This window comes from Budorcas taxicolor, chromosome 19 (assembly GCF_023091745.1).
Source record: "Budorcas taxicolor isolate Tak-1 chromosome 19, Takin1.1, whole genome shotgun sequence".
In the NCBI taxonomy this organism is placed as follows: domain Eukaryota; kingdom Metazoa; phylum Chordata; class Mammalia; order Artiodactyla; family Bovidae; genus Budorcas; species Budorcas taxicolor.
Genome location: NC_068928.1, coordinates 51,845,724 through 51,866,313, shown reverse-complemented (window position 1 = coordinate 51,866,313; position 20,590 = coordinate 51,845,724). Strand labels below are relative to the sequence as shown.

Genomic DNA, 20,590 nt, shown 5'->3' with positions numbered 1-20,590 from the left:
TTTGCCTATTTTTTACTTGGATTTGTTCCCCCTGAGTTATAAAAGTTTTTCCATTGCTACTGACAAATTACCACAGTCTTCCGTAGCTTAAAACAGCAGATTTATTCTATCACAGTTCTGTAGTTCAGAAGTCTGACTTGGTCTCACCGGGCTAAAATCAGGTGTTAGCAGAGCTGCTGCTTCCTCTCCGGAATTCGGTCTCCCGAGCATACAGGTCTGAGGTCCACCGTCACCTACACATCCTCCTGAGCTTCTAGGGGCTACTCCAGATCATAGCTCGGGGGACCAAATCCAGCAACAGTGAGCTGAATCCTCACCATTGAGACTCTCTTCCGCCTCTTCCATTACGCTACTCTGACCCATGGTAGCCCTTCATCTCAAAATCTTCAACTTAATCTCACCTGCAAAGCCCCTCTGGCCATTTAATGTGGGATATTCACAGGTTCCAGGGATTAAGATGTGGGCATTCGCGGTGGGGTGGATGGGTTTCTCTCAGTTCTCAGAGTGAGAGCATGGGCTTTAGTAGTTGCATCACATGGGCTCTAGAGCACAGGCTTAATCTGCTCTGAGCCATGTGGGATCCTCCCCACATCAGGGATCAAACCTGTGTTTCCTGCATTAGTATGCAGAGTCTTTACCACTGAGCCAACAGGGAAGCCCGCAGATGGATTTCTTAATAGAGACTCCTTACCTAGGACATATTCTTGCCCACAGCACTGACAGACAGTAATTCCTTGTTTATTTTCACTATTGTCTGAGGTCCTAAGAAAAAAAATGGAAGTTGATAGACAATTAGTAGCCCTCATACTTAGCCCTCAGTTCTGAGTTTGTCATGTTAGACCCCAATTCCAGGTGGCGCTAGTGATAAAGAACCTGCCTGCCAATGCAGGAGACTCAAGAGTCACAGGTTCAATCCTTGGGTCGGGAAGATCTCCTGGAGGAGAAAATGGCAATTAACTCCAGCATTCTTGCCTGGAAAATTCCATGGGCAGAGGAGCCTGGCTGGCTACAGTCCTCGGGGTCACAAAAAGTTGGACACGACTAAGCAACTAAGCACACATTTGGGGGGACCATCATTCTACCTACACACAAAATTCTTCGTATTTTCCAGTTTGTCTTTTGTCAAGTACATGCTTTACAAGTATTTTCCCCCTTGCTCATGCCCTTTTTAAGTATAATTTAGAGGAAGTGTTAGATTCCCCACCTGATTTTTGATGCAGTTCACATACTGCACAATTTACCACTTTAAAATGTACAATTCCGTACCTTTTCGTATATTCATAGAATTGTGCAACCATACTTCTAGTTCCAGAACATTTTCATCACCCTCAAAGAAGCCCTGTACCCTTTACAGTCACCCCCTCTCAGCCCCCAGAAAACCGGTTATCCACTGTCTCTATGGATTTACACATTTAATAGAAATAGAAGCACTTGTGTGGCTCTTTGTGACTAGCTTGTTCTACTCAGCCTATTTCAAGGTTCAAATTGCAACATGTGCCAGCTCTTCATTCCCTCCTACTGCCAAACAATAGCCATCATGTGTACTTGCATCTTTCAGTTCAGTGGGCATTTGGGTTATTTCCCCACCAACTCCAACACTTAGCCACCATGGAGAGCAGCTGAACCCACTCGGCCTGTGACACTAGCGGTCCCAGACACCCGCCCGTGTGCATCTGTGCAGATAGGACGTCGCTTCACCCCCCAACCCCTGGCGCTGCACAGCCCTTTCAGGCCTCTTTCCCTGGTGCTGGGGACACTGGTGAGCACACCCGTGCAGCCTGCACTCCAGACCACTGCCGATGGCAGGGTGACTCCCTCAAAGGGGAGTATCATTCCAACGGCTCCTACTGCCCAAGAGCCTGGCTGCCTTCCAGAAAGTCTGTACCTACTCACATGAACATCACACTTTCTTCACCAACACTCAGGGCTAATGGTTATGAAACCATTGGAAATCACATACCACTCTTGAATCATCCCCAAGGGTACACTTCTGTGGACGTCTGCATTTGTTTCTTTACTTGACAACATCTGATTTAGGCTGAGTTTCTCAGGTGTCTTCCCTTGAGGCTTGTTTCCTGTCGGCCCCTCCTCAGCCAAGACAGGTGGGCTCATTAACCCAGAGAAGCCTGGCTGTGAACGGTTCCTTACAGTTATCCGCCCAGGGATCCTATCTTGCCCTCTGCACGCAGGCACACAGACCCAGGCCAACCCAAAGAAAAGTACTGATGGTCTGACTCCCCCACCTGCCATCCTTAAAGAAATGGGATCAGGTTCTAATCTGGGGAAGCGTGGAGAGGCCAGGCAGCTTACCATTTCTATTTTACCATCATAAAGGTCAAAATTCAGAGTAAAAGGAGATCATACAGACAGTAAAAGCTGGGTCCACCTTAAGAAATACAAATTAGAATTTATGGGAAAAGTTTTAAATGTTTAATGAAAAAGAAAGCAATGCATTATTTACACGTGGGTAAGAAAAGGTAGCCCCATCTCCAGAGTTCGTTCTGGGGTGAGGTGGTGGGGAGAGAGGTGGTTTAAGAATAGAGTTCGCACAAACCCCGTTAAATAGAAACCGCCTCTAAATATTTCCAAACTGATACAAAACAGATGAAGAGGCTCCAGTGAGCAGATTTTTCAGATCAGATCAGCAACTGAAAGTGAAGAAAGATAAACAATAAGAAATAATACAAACAAAATGAAAATTTATAAAGTTAACTAAAAGCTCACAAAAGACTTCGCAGAAACAAAGCAAAATGAGAAAACCTCAAGTGCCCCAAACTAGGAACCAGGAAGTTCTTCCTACAACAATCACAGACAGACTTAGGGTCTCACCGTTCATGGGCATCTCATCAATCTGAGTGGAGTAGTACTGCTCAATGTCTCTGAGGATGCGGATATCATCATTCTTTACAAAATTAATGGCCACACCCTTTCGGCCATATCGACCGGATCGCCCAATTCTTTAAGAATAAAGCAAAATCACTTTAGTAAGCATAGCAAAGAAGGTTTCAGTATATCCACCTACAAGAATGAAACCAAGGAAAAGCTTGCATGGCATACCTGTGTATGTACAGCTCTCTGTTGTTGGGCAGGTCGTAGTTAATGATAAGGGACACCTGGGGCACGTCCAGCCCCCGGGCCCAGACGTCTGTAGAAATGAGCACTCGGCTGCAGAAAGAAAGGCATTTGAGACAATCGCCTAGCATAAAAGGGTCAAACCAGCTGTGAGCACACTAGGGCTCCTCGAACTGGTCCCTCTGCAGGCTAAAGCATGCAGCACAGCACCAGAAAGCCCCACTCAGAAGGCGTGTTTGGTTTACTTAGTTAAGTCATGTGTTTACCTCATTAAAATAAAAAAATACATATATATGTGTGTGTATATAGGCTATCTTTTACTCTATTACATTTAATTTGTTTAGAGCAACAACTACTTGGGAAGGACATTTTACTTCTGTCTAGCGAAAAATCAAGTACACCGGCCTCACTGATTTTGGTGCACAACACAGTGTCTTCTAATTAGAAGTGCAACTCACACCACTCTGTCCTTCTCAAAGGACAGAATCTGTCACACCACAGACCCATGCTATCCAATGCTGAGGCCACCAGGTCACAAAGCACCGGAGTGGCTGGTCTGAAATGAGATTGCCTGAAGTTGTAAAATTCACACTATATTTGGATACTTAGTACCAAAAAAAAAAGGGCAGAAAACCTCATTAATATTTTTAATGCTGATGATATGTTGAAATGATATCAGGATTAAATAACGTATGTTTACATGATTTACATTCCTACTGGATATCACTGGTATAGAAACATTCAAAGTTTGAAGGGACAACAGAACAGGAAAAAAAGTTCAAAAGAGCAGGAGAAGTGTTGCTGCTACCAGACAATGACACAGAACTGGAGCCCAGAGGGAGAGCAAAGAGTGCAGCCAGAGCACCACCTGTGGGGTGAGGCCAAGAGCCATGTGAACTCCAAACAGGAGGGGAAAGACCAACTCACACATGGATCCAGGAGGGTGAAAACCACTGAAACAAAGCACAAACGAAACAGACCTAAGGAGCAGCCTGCAGAAAAGACAGTTTTCATAGGAGTGGTGTCTTGACAGGAACAACGGCAACCAAGAAACACCAAACACGGAAGGCCAACTGCACCAGGCCACTTCACAGAAGGGATGTGAGCGCCCAGAGCTTGATGTCCACGGGACTCCTGAGACCAATCCTGCTGGACTGCCTCCTTCAACATCAGGAGATGTTTTAAGATGAAGTAGACATTTTCACAGACCAGCTGACACAAACGAAATAGAGACATCCTTCAGGCAGAAGGAAATGCAACCCTGACAGAAGCTGCTCAGAGATAACGGAAAGAGAGACGAGTAACGCGGGTGGTCAGCACAAAGCATTTATGATATGAATCAGACCCGTTTCGTCACATGAAGCAAAAACGTCTTGTGGGGGTTGAAATACATGTAAATTAAAACCCATGAAAACAGCGACAGAAGTCTGGAGGGTCACTGAAGTCAAGGGTTTCAAGTTCTCTATACCCTCAGGGGAGGGTATAAAAGTACCATCAACCATAGTTGCTGATAACTCTTAAGCATCATCAGCAGCTAAATACACAAAGAAATAAAATATAAACATTTTCCAAAATAAAAAGTGAAGAAAGGAATAACAAGAATAAAATCCAAACTAAAGAAATGACAAGTAAAATACACTTAAAGATAGACAATTTTATCTTATAAAATTTAAAACCAAATATAAGAGCACCGGAGAATTGATGCTTTCAAACTGTGGTGCTAGAAGAGTCCTTCGGATAGCAAGGAGATCAAACCAGTCAGTCCTAAAGGAAATCAATCCTGAATATTCACTGGAAGGGCTGATGCTGAAACTGAAGCTCCAATATTTTGGCAACCTGATGTAAAGAGTTGACTCATTAGAAAAGACCCTGATGCTGGGAAAGACTGAAGGCAAGAAGAGAAGGGGGAGACAGAGAATGAGATGATTGGATACCATCACCAACTCAATGGACATGAGTTTGAGCAAACTCCAGGAGATAGTGAAGGACAGGGAAGGAAGCCTGGCGTGCTGCAGTCCACGGGGTCACAAAGAGTTCAACACAACTGAGTAACTGAACAACAAACAACAAAACTGGGCTAAATATTCCAATTAAAAGAGAGCAATCATCATCAGATTAAAAGAAAAGGAAAAACAGGGACTTCCCTGGTGGTCCACGGGCTAAGACTCTTAGCCCCCAATTCAGGGGGCCTGGGTTCAATCCCTGGTCGGAGAACAAGAACACACAAGCTGCAGCTAAAGATTCCACAAGCTGCAACTAAAGATTCCACAAGCTGCAACTAAGACCTGGCGCAGTCAAATAAACCAATTAACTTTTTTTTTAAAGGAGAGGAAAAACAAAACCCAACACTATGCTGGTTGCACGAAATCCATCTAAAGCTTAAGTCTGGAAACCAGATGTGAAAGAAGAAAGGTACACTAAGGAGGCTGGCGCAGACAAGCAGGGTTCAGGACAGAGGCCCGAGTAAAGCGGGGCAGGTACTTCCAAGGTAGTGGCTAAATCCTCCAGACATCTAGTAATTCTGAACTTGGACACACAAGTAGAACCCCCAAGAGAAAGACCAGCACTCTCAACACAGATGAAACAGAGTCAAGGGGAGAGGGATAAGGATGAAGGTCTGAGAAACACAATTAACCAACTGAAAGCCAACAGGCACAGCCAGGACACAGGGCGCCTGCACAGCACAGAACCCCTCCTGTCCAAGCACAAAGAATGGCCTCAAAACAACCCCATGCTGGGCCACAAGGCGACTCTGAATGCACACCGAGGGGAAGAAATCATACAAACCGGGCTCGCCAGCTGTGGTGAGATTAAGCTAAAACCAATACAAAAGGATAAACAGAAAATCCCCGTCTTCTTTGGAAACAAGAAAAATATGCTTCTAAATAAGACAACTGATCCTCTAGTTAAGGTTAGTTCTCACCTCAGCCTAGTCTATCACATCACAGTGGCTGCCCTGCTCACCAAGCATGTCAGCGACCTCCCAGAGCTCAGGTAACACCCCGTAAATGCTGGCCCGTGGCCCCAGTGCAGGAGCAGAGGGCACACCCAACCCACCTGGCACCTGACCGGAACTCCTTCATGATGGACTCTCGCTCCTTCTGGGGCATGTCCCCATGCATGGACGACACTGTAAAGTTAGCTTCCCTCATCTTCTCCGTCAGCCAGTCAACCTACAGATGAGTAGACAGGGGCTGCCATAAGCTCACAAACCAAACCAGAGACTGGATTCAGGATTTCATGTCAATTACCTGCAGGACCAATACAAATACTCATAAAACAAATGTTCTTAAAACTCACACTGATCTTCACTGGATGTGCAGAAAACTTAAATTTGTCCAGCAAATACTGGGGCAAAAATTCTCTTTAAAAAAATTCATATATATGTGCTTCAACGTTCTCATTAGAAATTTTAATTCCAATCTTTTTTGGAATGTAGTCCAAATCCTCCTTTTCCAAGGAAAGTTGCCAGGGTTCTCAGCTCTACCCACACATCAGCATCACATGGGAGCTCACAGAACGCAGGCTCCGGTGCCATCCAAACCAGTGATCCCGAGCCTACAATCACGGGACCAGACCAACACCCGGTACACATGTTCCCTGGACATACTCACTTGTCCACCCATCAGATATGGCAACTTTGATCTAAAGGGCAAAGCCAAGTGTATGCTGCAGAGACCATGTACCCAGAGCCTAAAACATGTACTTCTGGCCTTCAACAGGAAAAGTGTAAGCTCTATGATTTTCATTTTTTGTTTTGCCACAAGGACACTAAAGAGCCAGGACAACCACGCACCTTCCTCTTGGTGTTACAGAAGATGACAGCCTGTGTGATGGTCAGCGTGTCGTAGAGGTCACACAGGGTGTCAAACTTCCACTCTTCCCGTTCCACAGCCACAAAAAACTGCTTGATGCCTTCGAGAGTCAGTTCATCACTGGAGGACAAAGACAATTTTGTCAACTCATCCCTCCAACCCAAACGAGGGCACACACAGCCCAGGTGCCATTCCAGGTGCCAGCCTGAACCCTGGCAGCACAGGAGTCTGGTCATTAGATCCCCAACCCTCCCACCTGCCACATCCTCCCAGGAGTCACCACTTCCACTGAATGAGCCCAAGCTCGAGGTTAGGCTGAACCTTTAACCACACCTTGTATATGGTTCTAAAGAAAATGTTTGGCTGTTTAATAGAATACACATTTTACTCCCAGCAACAAATAATCTCACTGATAAACAAATACTATCAGCAAATTTTTATACCTGAAATTACTGAATCAAAGGAGAATATATAAAAGCTTGCTTTTCCAAAGAGAAAAGTCAAGAGAATTTTCATGTTCTGTGTGGATGTGAGAGTTGGACCATAAAGAAAGCTGAGAGCCAAAGAATTGACCCTTATGAACTGTGGTGCTGGAGAAGACTCGAGAGTCCCTTGGACTGCAAGGAGATCAAACCAGTTAATCCTAAAGGAAATCAGTTCTGAATATTCACTGGAAAGACTGATGCTAAAGTTCCAAAACTTTGGCCACCTGAGGCAAAGAACTGACTCACTGGAAAAGACCCTGATGTTGGGAAAGACTGAAGGCAGATGGAGACAACAGAAGATGAGATGGTCGGGCAGCATCACCGACTCGATGGACCTGAGTCTGAGCAAGCTCCAGGAGTTGCTGATGGACAGGGAAGCCTGGCGTGCTGCAGCCCATGGGGTCGCCAAGAGTCGGACACGACTCAGCAACAGAACTGAACTGAAAACCTGACACAACGATGCTACGCTTTAGTCTCTCCTGAGAAAGAGGGCATCCTCACCGTTTCACCAAGATGCGGATGGGGTCGGTCATGAACTTGTTGGTCATCTCGAGGATCTCATGGGGCAGTGTGGCGCTGATGAGCACCACCTGTGTGGCTGGGGGCAGGTACCTGTACACGTCGTAGATCTGCTCTTTGAAGCCTGGGGTGAGGGGTGAGACACACAGGAGCTTTAAGGCTGTACACGCTGACACAAGTCGCACCTCAGCGTTCACTCAACTAGATGCAGACTGTGGCTTTAAGGTGTGAGATTTCACAAGGAATCTTCTTATAGAGCTGGACCAAATTTTCACATCCCCTCTCCTCTCCCTGGTGAGCTCTGGCGACCATGATCCCACCCAAGAGTCCTGGATGCCAACAGTTGAAAACAACAGAAACCTGAGCCCATAACCCTGGGCCTCTGCCAGGTGGTCATACCTCAGTTCCAGCTGCTGGCGCCCTGAGGATGTACACCCATGGTGGCCAAACCTGCCATATTTTAAGTAAATCCAGAGATCTGGATTTTCACCAAAAAATCAATTAAAAAACCCCCCGTTCAAAACCAATCTCCCACAGATACTGAGTCATGCTCTACACCGGAAAATGTTAGACGTCAGTGATATCTTGACTTAAAAACCTCCCTATTAAATAACGCAACTAGTTTACATTATTTCACAGGGTACAGGATGAATAAAATCTGCTGGCAAGCAGGACCTCGCCCTCAGGTCACCACACCACCACCTCTGCAGGACGGGGTTAGAAGACAGCACATGAGAAGGGGGCAGGCCCTGACTGCTGAGATCAGGGGGCCAGACACTGTATTTCCAGTGCATTCCCAGCTGACATAGATGTTGCTGGTCTAGAGACCTCACTTTGTAGTAACTGTACCTTTCACTTAGCTGACGAGCAGGCCCTCCAGGTAAGGGGCCCCAGACAGACGTGGGGTGGAGGGCAGCTCCGAGGGACACCATTAGCCTCTAGGTTCTAAGAGAACTGCTCAAGGACCAGGGACCAGAAAAACACCTGGGAAGAACCCCACGAGTTACTGGTGATTCCTGAGAAGGAAACTATTCCCTTTACACTGGGAGACCAGAGTATCTAGAGATGACCCACCCGGGCCCCCGATGCAGAAGGAAGACTGCGGAGGGGGGTGTGCAGGGAACAGAGGCGTGAAGACTCTGGGGTACTGGTCACAGCTGCTACTGAACCAAGGTGACAGCTGTCATTACACACTTCCCAGTCACTGTATTAAGAGCACAACTGCTGTCACAAAGGGGTCCTCACTTATTTGTCCGCATGTATTTTAGTAGAAATACATGAAGTACATCTCAATTCTAGAAAACTCTTGTTATTCATACCTTTATTCAACATTTCATCAGCCTCATCCAAAACCAACATCTTGATAGCACGTGTCCTCAAACTCCTGCGACGAATCATATCTATAAAATTAGATTTCCAAATAAGTAGAGGTCAGGTTTTAAGTAAAGAGCCAGCCATTTCAACCAGTTTTCATTGCATTTCAGGGACCTTCCCTCCACTTCTTAAAAGTTACTCAAATGCAAAAAGTTATCAGATAGCATATCAAAATGAAAACAGTCCTCTATCACTGAAGCACTTTTTACAGACGAAAGCAATTAATCACCAAAGACACGCCCAGGTGTGCCGGCGACAACGTGCTGTCCGTAGTCCAATTTCCTGATGTCCTCCCCCACATTGGTGCCCCCGATGCAGGCATGGCACTGGACATTCATGTAGTCACCCAAAGCAAGCAGGCCCTGAATTAAAACACAGGTTCATGTCCAAGGTCTGCCCAAAGACCACTCTAAAGTCAGAAATATCTGAGTTCTCCCCAAACGAAGACTGCTTCTATTCTAATTTAAAATGACCATCAGTATGCTATTACTTCTATTATAAAACTACAGACAGCCTAAGTCTCCTCCTTCCACTCTTTTCTGCACCAGAATGAAGTTAGTTTTACTATTTTCTTATTATAAAAGCAGTATGTATTAGAAACTATAGAAAAATAAGAAAACATGCAAAATTCAATCCTACCACCCAGAGACAATATTAACATCTTAACAAACACATTTCCATTTCCACAGTGTTTACACTATAAAAACAAAATAGTTATAATTATTTTTATTAAGATGGACTTTTTTTGAAAAAAATTATAATTGTGAGATTGCAAAAAACTAAGGGGAATCATACAAGCAGAACTAAAGATGACTTCATACAAACCAGTGATTTATGGCAAAACATGAGGAATCAGGGGGAAAAAATCCAATAGAAGAGAAAAAACAGATTCAATTAAGTCAATCAGTTGGCTTGACCAGTGTGAATGGCAAAGGATGGTTAGGGATGACACCTATATACTGACTCCAGACACCCCCAAACCCAAGCTTAGTCAGAAATCCACACAGACTTCAGTCAGCCCTCCCTATCCTTGGAGCCACCTAAGTTCAGATCAGGCAGTACTGTAGTACGTATTCATTTTTAAAAACCTGCATATAAATGGGATTCACGCAGTTCAAACTCATGTATTCAAGGACCAAGTGTATTTGCAAATACGACACTGCCATCTTTAACCAACTCACCTTCTGGATCTGTACAGCTAACTCTCTTGTTGGAGCCAAGATCAAAGCTTGGGTTTCACGAACCTAGGAAAATAATTTTTGTCAGAAAATAGAGAACCTCAGTATTTTCGAGAGGTGTGTGTGTGTTAGTTGCTCAGTTGTGTCCAACTCTTTGCATCCCCATGGACTGTAGGCCACCAGGTTCCTCTGTCCATGGGATTCTCCAGGCAAAAATACTGTAGTGGGGTGCCATTCCCTTCTCCAGGTAGACTACATATATTCAGACTCAGATCTACTCTGAATATCACCTCATGTTAACCACACATCTGATTTCAGGGAAGCAAGTATGAATATTACTTAAACCAGATAACCAGCAATAATGAGGTATACTAGTCAGGATTCTTGTTTGCAGACAAGGATTTCCACTAGTTAAAAAAACCTCCCAATTTACATAGAAAACAATATGGGAAAGGGTGGGAAGCGGAATAAATTAGGAGTTTGGAAATAAAATATACACACTACTATATACATAAAATAGATAACTTATAATGGAAAAGAATCTTTAAAAGTATGTATGTATGTGTATATATATCCACACACACATCTGAAGCACTTTGCTGTACATCTGAAACTAATGTAGCACTGCAAATCAACTGCATTTCAATAAAACTTTTGGACTCAGAGGGAGAGGGAGAGGGTGGGATGATTTGGGAGAATGGCATTGTAACATGTATACTATCATGTAAGAATCGAATCGCCAGTCTATGTCCGACGCAGGATACAGCATGCTTGGGGCTGGTGCACGGTGATGACCCAGAGAGATGTTATGGGGAGGGAGGTGGGAGGGGGGTTCATGTTTGGGAACGCATGTACACCCGTGGTGGATTCATGTCAATGTATGGCAAAACCAATACAGTATTGTAAAGTAAAATAAAGTGAAAATAAAAATTTTAAAGTAAATAAAAAAATAAATTAAAAAAAAACTGTTTAAATAAAAAGGAATTTCTGACAGGATATTAGCTCAGATACTAGTGTACAATTAAGATTCTCTTAAAAAATGTTTATTCAGTACTAGATATATTTAAGAACTGTACTTCTTGAACACTGTAGTTACAGAAGGTAAAGGAAGTATTTCCAAAGATTAAAGTTTAAGATTACCTGAATATCCAAACACTGGAGGACAGAAATACTGAAGGTGGCTGTTTTGCCTGTACCAGACTGGGATCTAGTAAAGAAAACACAGATAAATGGGATGTAGAATGCTCGGCTACATGCCACTGCTCCCATTCAGGTAACCCCTGCTGCAGCAGTGCTCCGAGGCGGTGGGCTGCAGAAGCATTTAGGCAGCTTCTTCCAAGAGTCCCCCCTTCACTGACCCCAATGCCCTAACCAACATCTTAACTACAAGGGGGTAGGACTTACGCATAACCTTTAAATCACAGGTGATAAGGACAGTAAAAGTGGCCTTTGCATCAGGGGGTTACAGAACTGCACAATCTGTAGAATGGGTGTTCCAGGCAGCACAAAAGGATTACCTTTTATATAATTCTTTTCTACAATTTCAGACTTTTTTTTTTTTGGTAAATGAGTCTTTAAAAATAAGGCAAATCAGAAATAAAGCTATTAAAAAAGTTCCATACACCAAACAATAGGTAAGTAAATCTGGCTTGAAGAAAAAAAAAATGCTTTCTAGAGTGGAGGACACAAAAATAAAAACAGCCCATAGCTGAAGTCCAGTCAAGAGCTGGTAGAGGCATTTGAATGGAGAAGCACTAAACCACAAATTCCTGGGCTGACTAGCACCTGAATCCTACTGCATGTGCAGACTTACTGCGCAATGACATCTCTTCCTTTAATTATCTGCTTAATAGCTCGCTGCTGGATTGCTGATGGTTTTTCAAAACCTGTAAATTAAAACAAAAAAATGAGCTCTAGCCACTAGGACAGCATACTTAAAACCATAACGGGAGCTCCTTGTAGGGAAGATGGTATTTTTTTAAAATTCCCCACCCACTTGTAATGCAATGTCCAATATACTAAGCTCAGAAGAAACTGCTACTGAATGAAGTACTAGGCTGAAGGAGATTTTCATACCAACACACAATCTTATTTATACAGAAACAATCTCTAAGGAACATTGTTGCAAAACAGAGAGACCTGAGGTTAAAAAAAGAATGTCTGTGGTTACTCCTGGAGAATCTGGGTCAGGGAGACTCACACTTTACTCCAATTACTTGTGTATTGTTTGGCTTACATTATAATAACCTGCACTGCTGGGGGTTCTGTGACATTACTTTTTGAGGTAAAAAAGGAGGATAAACCAATCAGTACTGTAGCCACCACTCCCAACCAGTAGTAAGTCTGCAAGTTGTTCATATCACCTAGAACTCCATTTCACCTACTGCTTGGTTCACATTCCTGCTTGATGCAGCTACATAAACTACAACACCATCCCTCTATTGGGCAAGAAAATAAACATAGCATACCTCAATTTCTGGTAGTTTTATAAAATATAATACACTTTCCTATCTAACACAAAAGCAAATATAACAGATGAATTAAATCCCTCATGATGACACAGCACATGGTTTGGGAAACTAAACACAGTGTTTTTAGGGCAGCGATGTCTTGGGTGCCCAGAGGCAGACAGGGCTGTCAGCCACACTACCAGGCCTGGCTGCTATGGCTCTTCAACTCCCATTCCCTCAGCACCTTCTCTGTGCTGAACTGTCACAGTGTCAGAGACTGCTGGATAGAAAAGATGTCTGTCCCAGTCCCAGGCATTAAGCACAAGTGCTGATCACTCCTATCTGCATCTCCAACCCCACCTCTTCTCAGGCTCCCCAGCTGCCTCCCTTACATGTCCCACAGGATAGTTCACAGGTCCCTCAAGCTCCACTCATCCAGAAAAGAGTTCCCTCCAGTGCCCCCCACCAGAAGAGAGGGAATCATCACCTACCCAGTTATTCACACACCCAGGACTTTCCTCTGAGCCTCACATTCAACCAATAATCAAACCCTGTCAGCACTCCATTTCCAACACAATACATCGCTTCCCTGGACTGGAACAAAAGCCTCTTAACATTCCCTGATTCCTCTCCTGCCTCGCCTCCCTCCGTTTTTCAGACACCCGGGACCACCTCTGTAACTGTTAATCTGATCCCACCACTTCCCTGTTTAGAACCCTCCAAAGGCCCCACTGGACTTGAAAATAAAATTCAAATTCTTCATCATCTGGCACCACGCTTTGTTGGCTGTGCCCCTCCCACGCCCCAATCTTGCCCCTAGGTTCCCCGGACAGGGGGAATTCTTTTTCTTCTTGGAATACACAAGGCTTCAGGCTGCAGGGCCCTGGGACCAGCTTCTCTCTCTGCTCGGTTCTACCATCATCTACTCATAACGGGCTTTGTCCCAGATCTCAGGTCAGATTCCAGCCTGGGAGGTCCCAAATCTAACTGCCCTATTAACTCTCTCCTCCCCCAGTCATGCTTGATTCAGTTAACCCGCTTTATTTTCTTCGTAGTCATTACCACTTTCTCCCAAATGCAACTTAAGCACCCTAGGCCTGTCTGGTTCACTGCTAAACCCTCAGTGCCTAGAGCCGCGCACGTTCTAGCACCTGTTAGTTACAAGACAGTCATCCACTGAATGAATGACTTGGGAGTGCACAGAGGACCCTGCAGCCCTCGCGGGACCCAGCACGGCGCCATGCCGAGAGAACACTTGAACAGCCGACACAAACGCGGGTAGGGCCCCCGGGCTAGGCCTCACCTCCGACCGCCAGCCCCCAGGGGCGCAGGACTCTCAGTCTCGGGCCCCACCCCCGGCCGGGCCCGTGCTCTCTCCGTGGGCGCCCCCAGCCCGCGCCCCGAGCCCACCTACCGTAGGCATAGATGCCGCGCAGCAAGTCCTCTCGCAGGCCCATGGTGTCGAACGTGGGGGTCACGTCCACCTCCTCGCTAGTCTCGAATTCCACTTTGGTCATGTCTTCTTCTTTGAGCAGCCGCTTCCGCGCCGAACCCGAGGTCGCCATCGTGGCCGTAGCCGCCATGATACCGAACCGGCTGAGAGCCGAGCGCGCGCCGCAGCGGAAATCGGAAGCAAGGCCCCGCGCCGCCGCCGCCAGGAAGTGACGCCATCACGCATGCGTACGAGCGTGCGTCGGGGCCACTCCTCGGAAGGGGCGGGGCGTTCCTGGTCACGTGAAAGGGGAACGGAGGCTGGTCGCAGAGAGACCGACGGTGCAGTGGCTCTCGCTCGGGAGGGGTTCGCGTGGGATCTCGCAGGGCAGAACTCTACTCACTCCTAAGATTAATCGGTGCGGAGGCAGCGGGGCGCCGAGGAGCCCCGCGTGGGGCCCTGTTGGGTGGGTTCTCGGGCTCAATTGGTTTCCCTCCCGCCTCGCTTTTCCCGGATTCTCTATGCGGGACTGTAAACCTGTAGCCCCTGCAGACGGGATTGCAGGCCGCGCCAGTACGCCCGTGCTCCGGGCGAAATCCCCCTGGTGGCCCTGCGTCGAGTGGGAACTTGGGCGCACGTCCCCAACCCTGCACCGGCACACGCGTTATTACTCGTTATCACTGCCTTCTGATGGATATCCCCACTGTACATCGTCTGCTTTTGAAAAATCTGGAATCTAACTGCCTGCTTGTCAGCTCTCACTTTAACCACCCCGCCCCCCGATCCCACTCCCCCAGGCCGGTTTTTAACCTGCTAATGGAAAAGCTCCTATCCGGGGTCGAGTGTAGGAGAGTTAGGCTTCTGAGATGGTCCCCAGCTCCACGGCCTCCAGGAATGGTCGCGTGACCTTGGACTGCGTCTCCTTGTTCTTTGAGTCCCTGTATTCCGCGTGTCTGATGGCGGCGCTAATAAATCCCGCCTTGCAGAAAAGATGGCCCTGGAGGTGATGGCTTTCGGTTGCCCTGTAGAATATTACCAGTTATGGCATCTTACGCTAAGCTTCTCTAAGTGCCTCTAAGAATCCGGCCCAGAATCGGCTTCTGAACCACCGTCGCTACCTGCCGCGGGTTCATCTGTGTCGTGAGAGAATGGCGTCTTTAACTTCGTGAAACAAACTTCCCCAGGTGCCAGCTCTGTCCTTTACCATTGTTTGCTTGCCTCACATCACTGTGGTGGTTTAGTCACTAAGTCGTGTCCGACTCTGCGACCCCGTGAACTGTAGCCAGCCAGATTCCTCTGTCCATTAGATTGTCCAGGCAAGAATACCGGAGTGGGCTGCCATTTCCTTCTCCAGAGGATCTTCTCCCAACTCAGAGGTGGAACCTGTTTGGCAGGCGAATTCTTTATCGCTGAGCCAGCCAGGAAGCCCCTCCAATCACTAGCCATATCTTTAATCCACAGCCTCTTTCCAGAACTGCTTGAACTGCTGGCCTCTTGTGAATGTTAATTTAGTGAAAACTAGGTAATCATTTTATCCACTAAGCCAGACACATTAGAAAGCAGAGGTTTGCAGTATGTTGACAGCAAACGATCCTTGGGTTGGGAAGATCCCCCGGAGGAAGGCATGGCAACCCACTCCGATATTCTTGCCTGGAGAATCTCCGTGGACAGAGAGGAACTTGGCGGGCTACAGTACATGGGTTTGCAAAGAGTCGGACGTGACTTGAGTGACTAAGCACAGCACACAGACAGCAAACAAGCAAAGGGTCTTACTTCTCCTGACGCTCTTGCCCTGAGGTATGAATATGTCCATGTAATTGATCTTTTAAATGTGCCTGATGAGGATGCAGTATAAGCGCAGAGTCCTAGCCGCTGGACCTCCAGGGAATTCCCTGAAACACACTTTGCTTTATTACCAGAAGGTGAGGATAATCTAAGCAATAGTGTGTTGGAACAAGCCTGGCTCTTCACACTTGTTAAAATATTTGCTCTGCGTAGGCATGTTATGCTGGACCGAAGCTTCCACCCAAGTTGACCTTTGAGCAACATGGGTGTTGGGCTGCCAACTCCCTGCATACTTGAAAATCTGAGTATAATCTTTGACTTACTGCAAATTTAACTACTGTTGACCATAAGCCTTACCCATAATATAAATAGTTTATAACACATAGTGTATTTCTATGAATTATACACTGTATTCTTAACAATAAAGTAAGCTAGACAAAAGAAAATATTATTAAGAAAATCATAGGGGACTTCCCTGGTGGTCCAGTGGCTAAGACTCTGTGCTCCCAATGCAGGGGCCCAAGGTGGATCCCTGATCAGGGAAATAGATCCCACATGATGCAACTAAAGATCCCGTGTGCTGCAACTAAGACTTGGTGCAGCCTAAATTTTTTTTTTTTTTAAGAAAATCATAAGAGAAAATACATTTACCAGCACTGTACTGTAATTGTTGATAACCCAAGTTTACATTGTTTGCAAGGTGACTTATCAGTCTCTCGGTACCTACATCAATGTTGTCATATGATCCAAAACACTGTAGATGTTACCCACACAGTTTAAAGTTCTGTTGTTAAGAGTAAACTGTACTTTGAAAGCAGGAATTGACAGCCCAGCTCAGCTGTCAGTACATAATTTCACTGCTTAAATGTCCAGATTAATGTTCCAATTCTTATGAGAAACCTCCATCACAATTTCGACCAAGGAGTGCAGTCATATATATTGTCTTAACCGTTCTACTGCTGGGAAAACTAAGGCCCCGCCTGCTAAGTTAAAGTAACCTCCAGCACAGCAAGGGGTAAAAGCTGCCCCACTCTGAGTCCCTGAAAAACTATTTATATGGCTTACCATGCCCTTTGTCCCAGGGCTAGTGGTCACCAAGGTGGACCTGCCTGTTACATTAGGGTTCAGCCCTCTGTCTCATTTCCCACAGTCTCCAAATTTGGGAGAGGGAGTTTATCTCACCTGATTAGACTAATCTCAAGGAGGGCTGGCCTGTGTCTATTTTGTCCCCAGGGCTCCAGTGTGGTGTGCCTGGATGTCCAGAACGAGAGGGCAGGAGGAACACAGAAACCCCCAGCTCACGCTGGAGTGGTGGGCAAGACAGAAACAGCTGCACCCGAGGAGCCGACCTGCCTCTTCCCTGAACCCTTATTGGACTCAGGGTGTAGATGATCAAGGCAGCTCGTCTTGTCTGGAATAGGTGGAGGTTTGGGTGCAGTGCTCCTGGGCTGGGCTAGGTTTCCATGAGTCATCACCACAGGAGTTGATGTCCCAGATCCTAGGGACTGTCCCCAAAGAGCAACTTCCTACCAGAAACCACACCTATGAAATGGCAAACACTGTTCCTTTGTAGGCACAAGTATCTCTAACCCACCCAGCCAGGCAGGGCATCCTACTAAACACCACCTGGTCCACACCTAGCCAGACCTGGGACTCCACATGACTGGCATCTGACATTTTGGCCTCACCATCCTAATGCAGGCACTGTTTCAGTGGCTGGATTGAGCAGTAAGCAGGACAGATAGTGCTGCTCTCACAGAGCTTGTGTTCCAGAGAAGGGCAATAAGACAGTTAGAGATTTTTTAATTACTGTGATTCAAATAAAATGAGGCAAAGTAGCAGAGTTAGTGGGTGATGGATTTACCAGGTGACTGGAAGAAGGTGCCACGTAAATTGTGAGAAGAGGTGGCCACAGTAACACCCCAGGTTCCAGGAACAAGGGACAGGTAGGGTGGAGACTGCCAAGTGAACAGGGGATTGGCACAATCAAGGGACAGAAAGCCAGCCTGGTTACAGTATCTAGGATGTGGGCCAGAGGGAGAGTGACAGAAGGGGTGAGCTGAGCCAGGTCATAAAAGGTCTTATAGACTATGATGTACAAGCTGGGTTTAGAAAAAGCAGAGGAACCAGAGATCAAATTGCCTTTATCCATTGAATCCTAGCAAAAGCAAGAGAATTCCAAAAAAACATCTGCTTCATTGACTATTTGAAAGCCTTTGACTGTGTGGATCACAACAAACTCTGGAAAATTCTTAAAGAGATGGGAATACCAAACCACCTTACCTGCCTCCTGAGAAACCTGTATGCAAGTCAAGAAGCAACAGTTAGAACTGGACATGTAACAATGGACTGGTTCAAAATTGGGAAAGAAATAGATCAACGCTATATACTGTCACCCTGCTTATTTAGCTTGTATGCAAATTACATCATGCAAAAGGCTGGGCTGGATAAATCACAAGCTGGATTCGAAATTGCCAGGAGAAATATCAACCACCTCAGATATGCAGATGATACCACTCTAATGGCAGAAATTGAAGAGGCTGTAAAGAGCCTCTTGATTAGGGTGAGAGAGGAGAGTGAAAAAGCTGGCTTAAAACAACATTAAAAAATAAAACTAAGATCACGGCATCTGGTCCCATCACTTCATGGCAAATAGAAGGGAGAAAAGTGGAAACAGTGACAGACTTTATTTTGTTGGGTTCTGAAATCACTGCAAATGATGTCTGCAGCCATGAGATTAAAAAGCACTTGCTCCTTGGAAGAAAAGCTATGACAAACCTAGGCAGCATATTAAAAAGCAGAGAGATCGCTTTGCTGACAAAGGTCTGTACAGTCAAAGTTATGGTCTTTCCAGTATTCATGTATGGATGTGAGAGTTGGGCCATAAAGAAAGCTGCATGCTAAGTTGCTTCAGTCATGTCCGACTCTGTACAGTGCTATGGATTGTAGCCCACCAAGCCCCTCTGTCCATGGGATTTGCCAGGCAAGAATACTGGAGTGGATTGCCATGCCCTCCTCTAGGGGAGCTTCCCAACCCAGGGACTGAACCCACATCTCTTATGTCTCCTGCATTAGCAGTCGTGTTCTTTACCACTAGTGCCACCTGAAGGCTGAGCACCAAAATATTGATGCTTTCAAACTGTGGTGTTGGAGAAGACTCTTGAGTCCCTTGGACTACAAGGAGGTCAAACCAGTCAGTCCCAAAGGAAATCAACCCTGAATATTCATTGGGAGGACTGATGCTGAAACTGAAGCTCCAATGTTTGGCCACCTGATTTGAAGATCCAACTCATCTGAAAAGACCTTGATGCTGGGAAAGATTGAGGGTAGGAGAAGGGGGCGGCAGAGAATGAGATGGATGGATAGCATCACCAACTCAATGGACATGAGTTTGAGCAAACTCTGAGAGAGAACGAGGGACAAGAAAGTTTGGTGTGCTGCAGTCCATGGGGTCACAAAGAGTGAGATACAACTTGCTGCCTGAACAACAGCAACAATAGATTATGAAACAGAGTTTAAATGCGTCATGGTTGCCATAGGAGCCTCTTCAGGGTGGTCATTCTTTGCTGGGAGAGGACTCATTCTGATAATCAGTTTGGGAAGGTGAGCTGGCTTATCACTTCTCACTCTTTTGGCTAAGGTCAAGTGCAGAAAGGTGGCCTGGCTGCAACAAGAGGTTGAGAGATTGGCATTAAGGAGCCAGAGAAGGGCTGAGAGCCGGAGCCCCACTGGAGAGGCAGTGGTGGTGGCTGGAGCTGATGCAGTGAAGATGTGAGAGGAGGGCCCAGGTGATATTCTGGACAGGGAGTGACATATGGGATAGAGGGGCCTGTTAGGGTTTAAAGGATGAAGATTGACTCCTGGGTTTCAGGCGTGAGCATCTGGATGGGTACCATCATGAGATGGGGAAGCCATGGGCAAAACCAACAGATCAAGCAAACATATGCCCATGTGTTCATAGCCACAGGACTCACAGCAGCCAAAAGGTGGGAACAACCCAGGGTCCACAAAACATGAATAAATCAACACAACATGGTCCATCCACGTGATGGGACATATTTTAGCCATTATGCTGTATGAAAGAAGCCAGACCTCCAACGTCACGTGCGTATGATTCCACTGATGTGAAATGTCCCAGATAGGCAAGTCCACAGAGACAAGACGACACCACCCTTATGGCAGAAAGCAAAGAAGAACTAAAGAGCCTCTTGATGAAAGTGAAAGTGGAGAGTGAAAAAGTTGGCTTAAAGCTCAATATTCAGAAAACGAAGATCATGGCATCTGGTCCCATCACTTCATGGGAAATAGATGGGGAAACAGTGGAAACGGTGTCAGACTTTATTTTTGGGGGCTCCCAAATCACTGCAGATGGTGACTGCAGCCATGAAATTAAAAGACACTCCTTGGAAGAAAAATTATGACCAACCTAGATAGCATATTCAAAAGCAGACACATTACTTTGCCGACTAAGGTCCGTCTA

General features: G+C 46.0%; 1 protein-coding gene across 1 annotated transcript; it reads right to left on the bottom strand.

The window, feature by feature from the left end:
- Nucleotides 1-2,416: 2,416 nt before the first annotated feature.
- On the bottom strand, nt 2,417-14,532 carry EIF4A3 (eukaryotic translation initiation factor 4A3). Its single transcript, XM_052657411.1, has 12 exons — nt 14,308-14,532; nt 12,257-12,329; nt 11,584-11,650; nt 10,447-10,509; nt 9,495-9,627; nt 9,211-9,291; nt 7,874-8,015; nt 6,869-7,007; nt 6,130-6,245; nt 3,058-3,165; nt 2,830-2,957; nt 2,417-2,648 (listed from the first exon to the last, which is right to left on the bottom strand). The coding sequence occupies exons 1-12, from the start codon at nt 14,474-14,476 to the stop codon at nt 2,632-2,634; spliced, it is 1,236 nt and encodes a 411-aa protein (XP_052513371.1). The 5' UTR covers nt 14,477-14,532; the 3' UTR covers nt 2,417-2,631.
- Between the last annotated feature and the right edge of the window lie 6,058 nt (nt 14,533-20,590).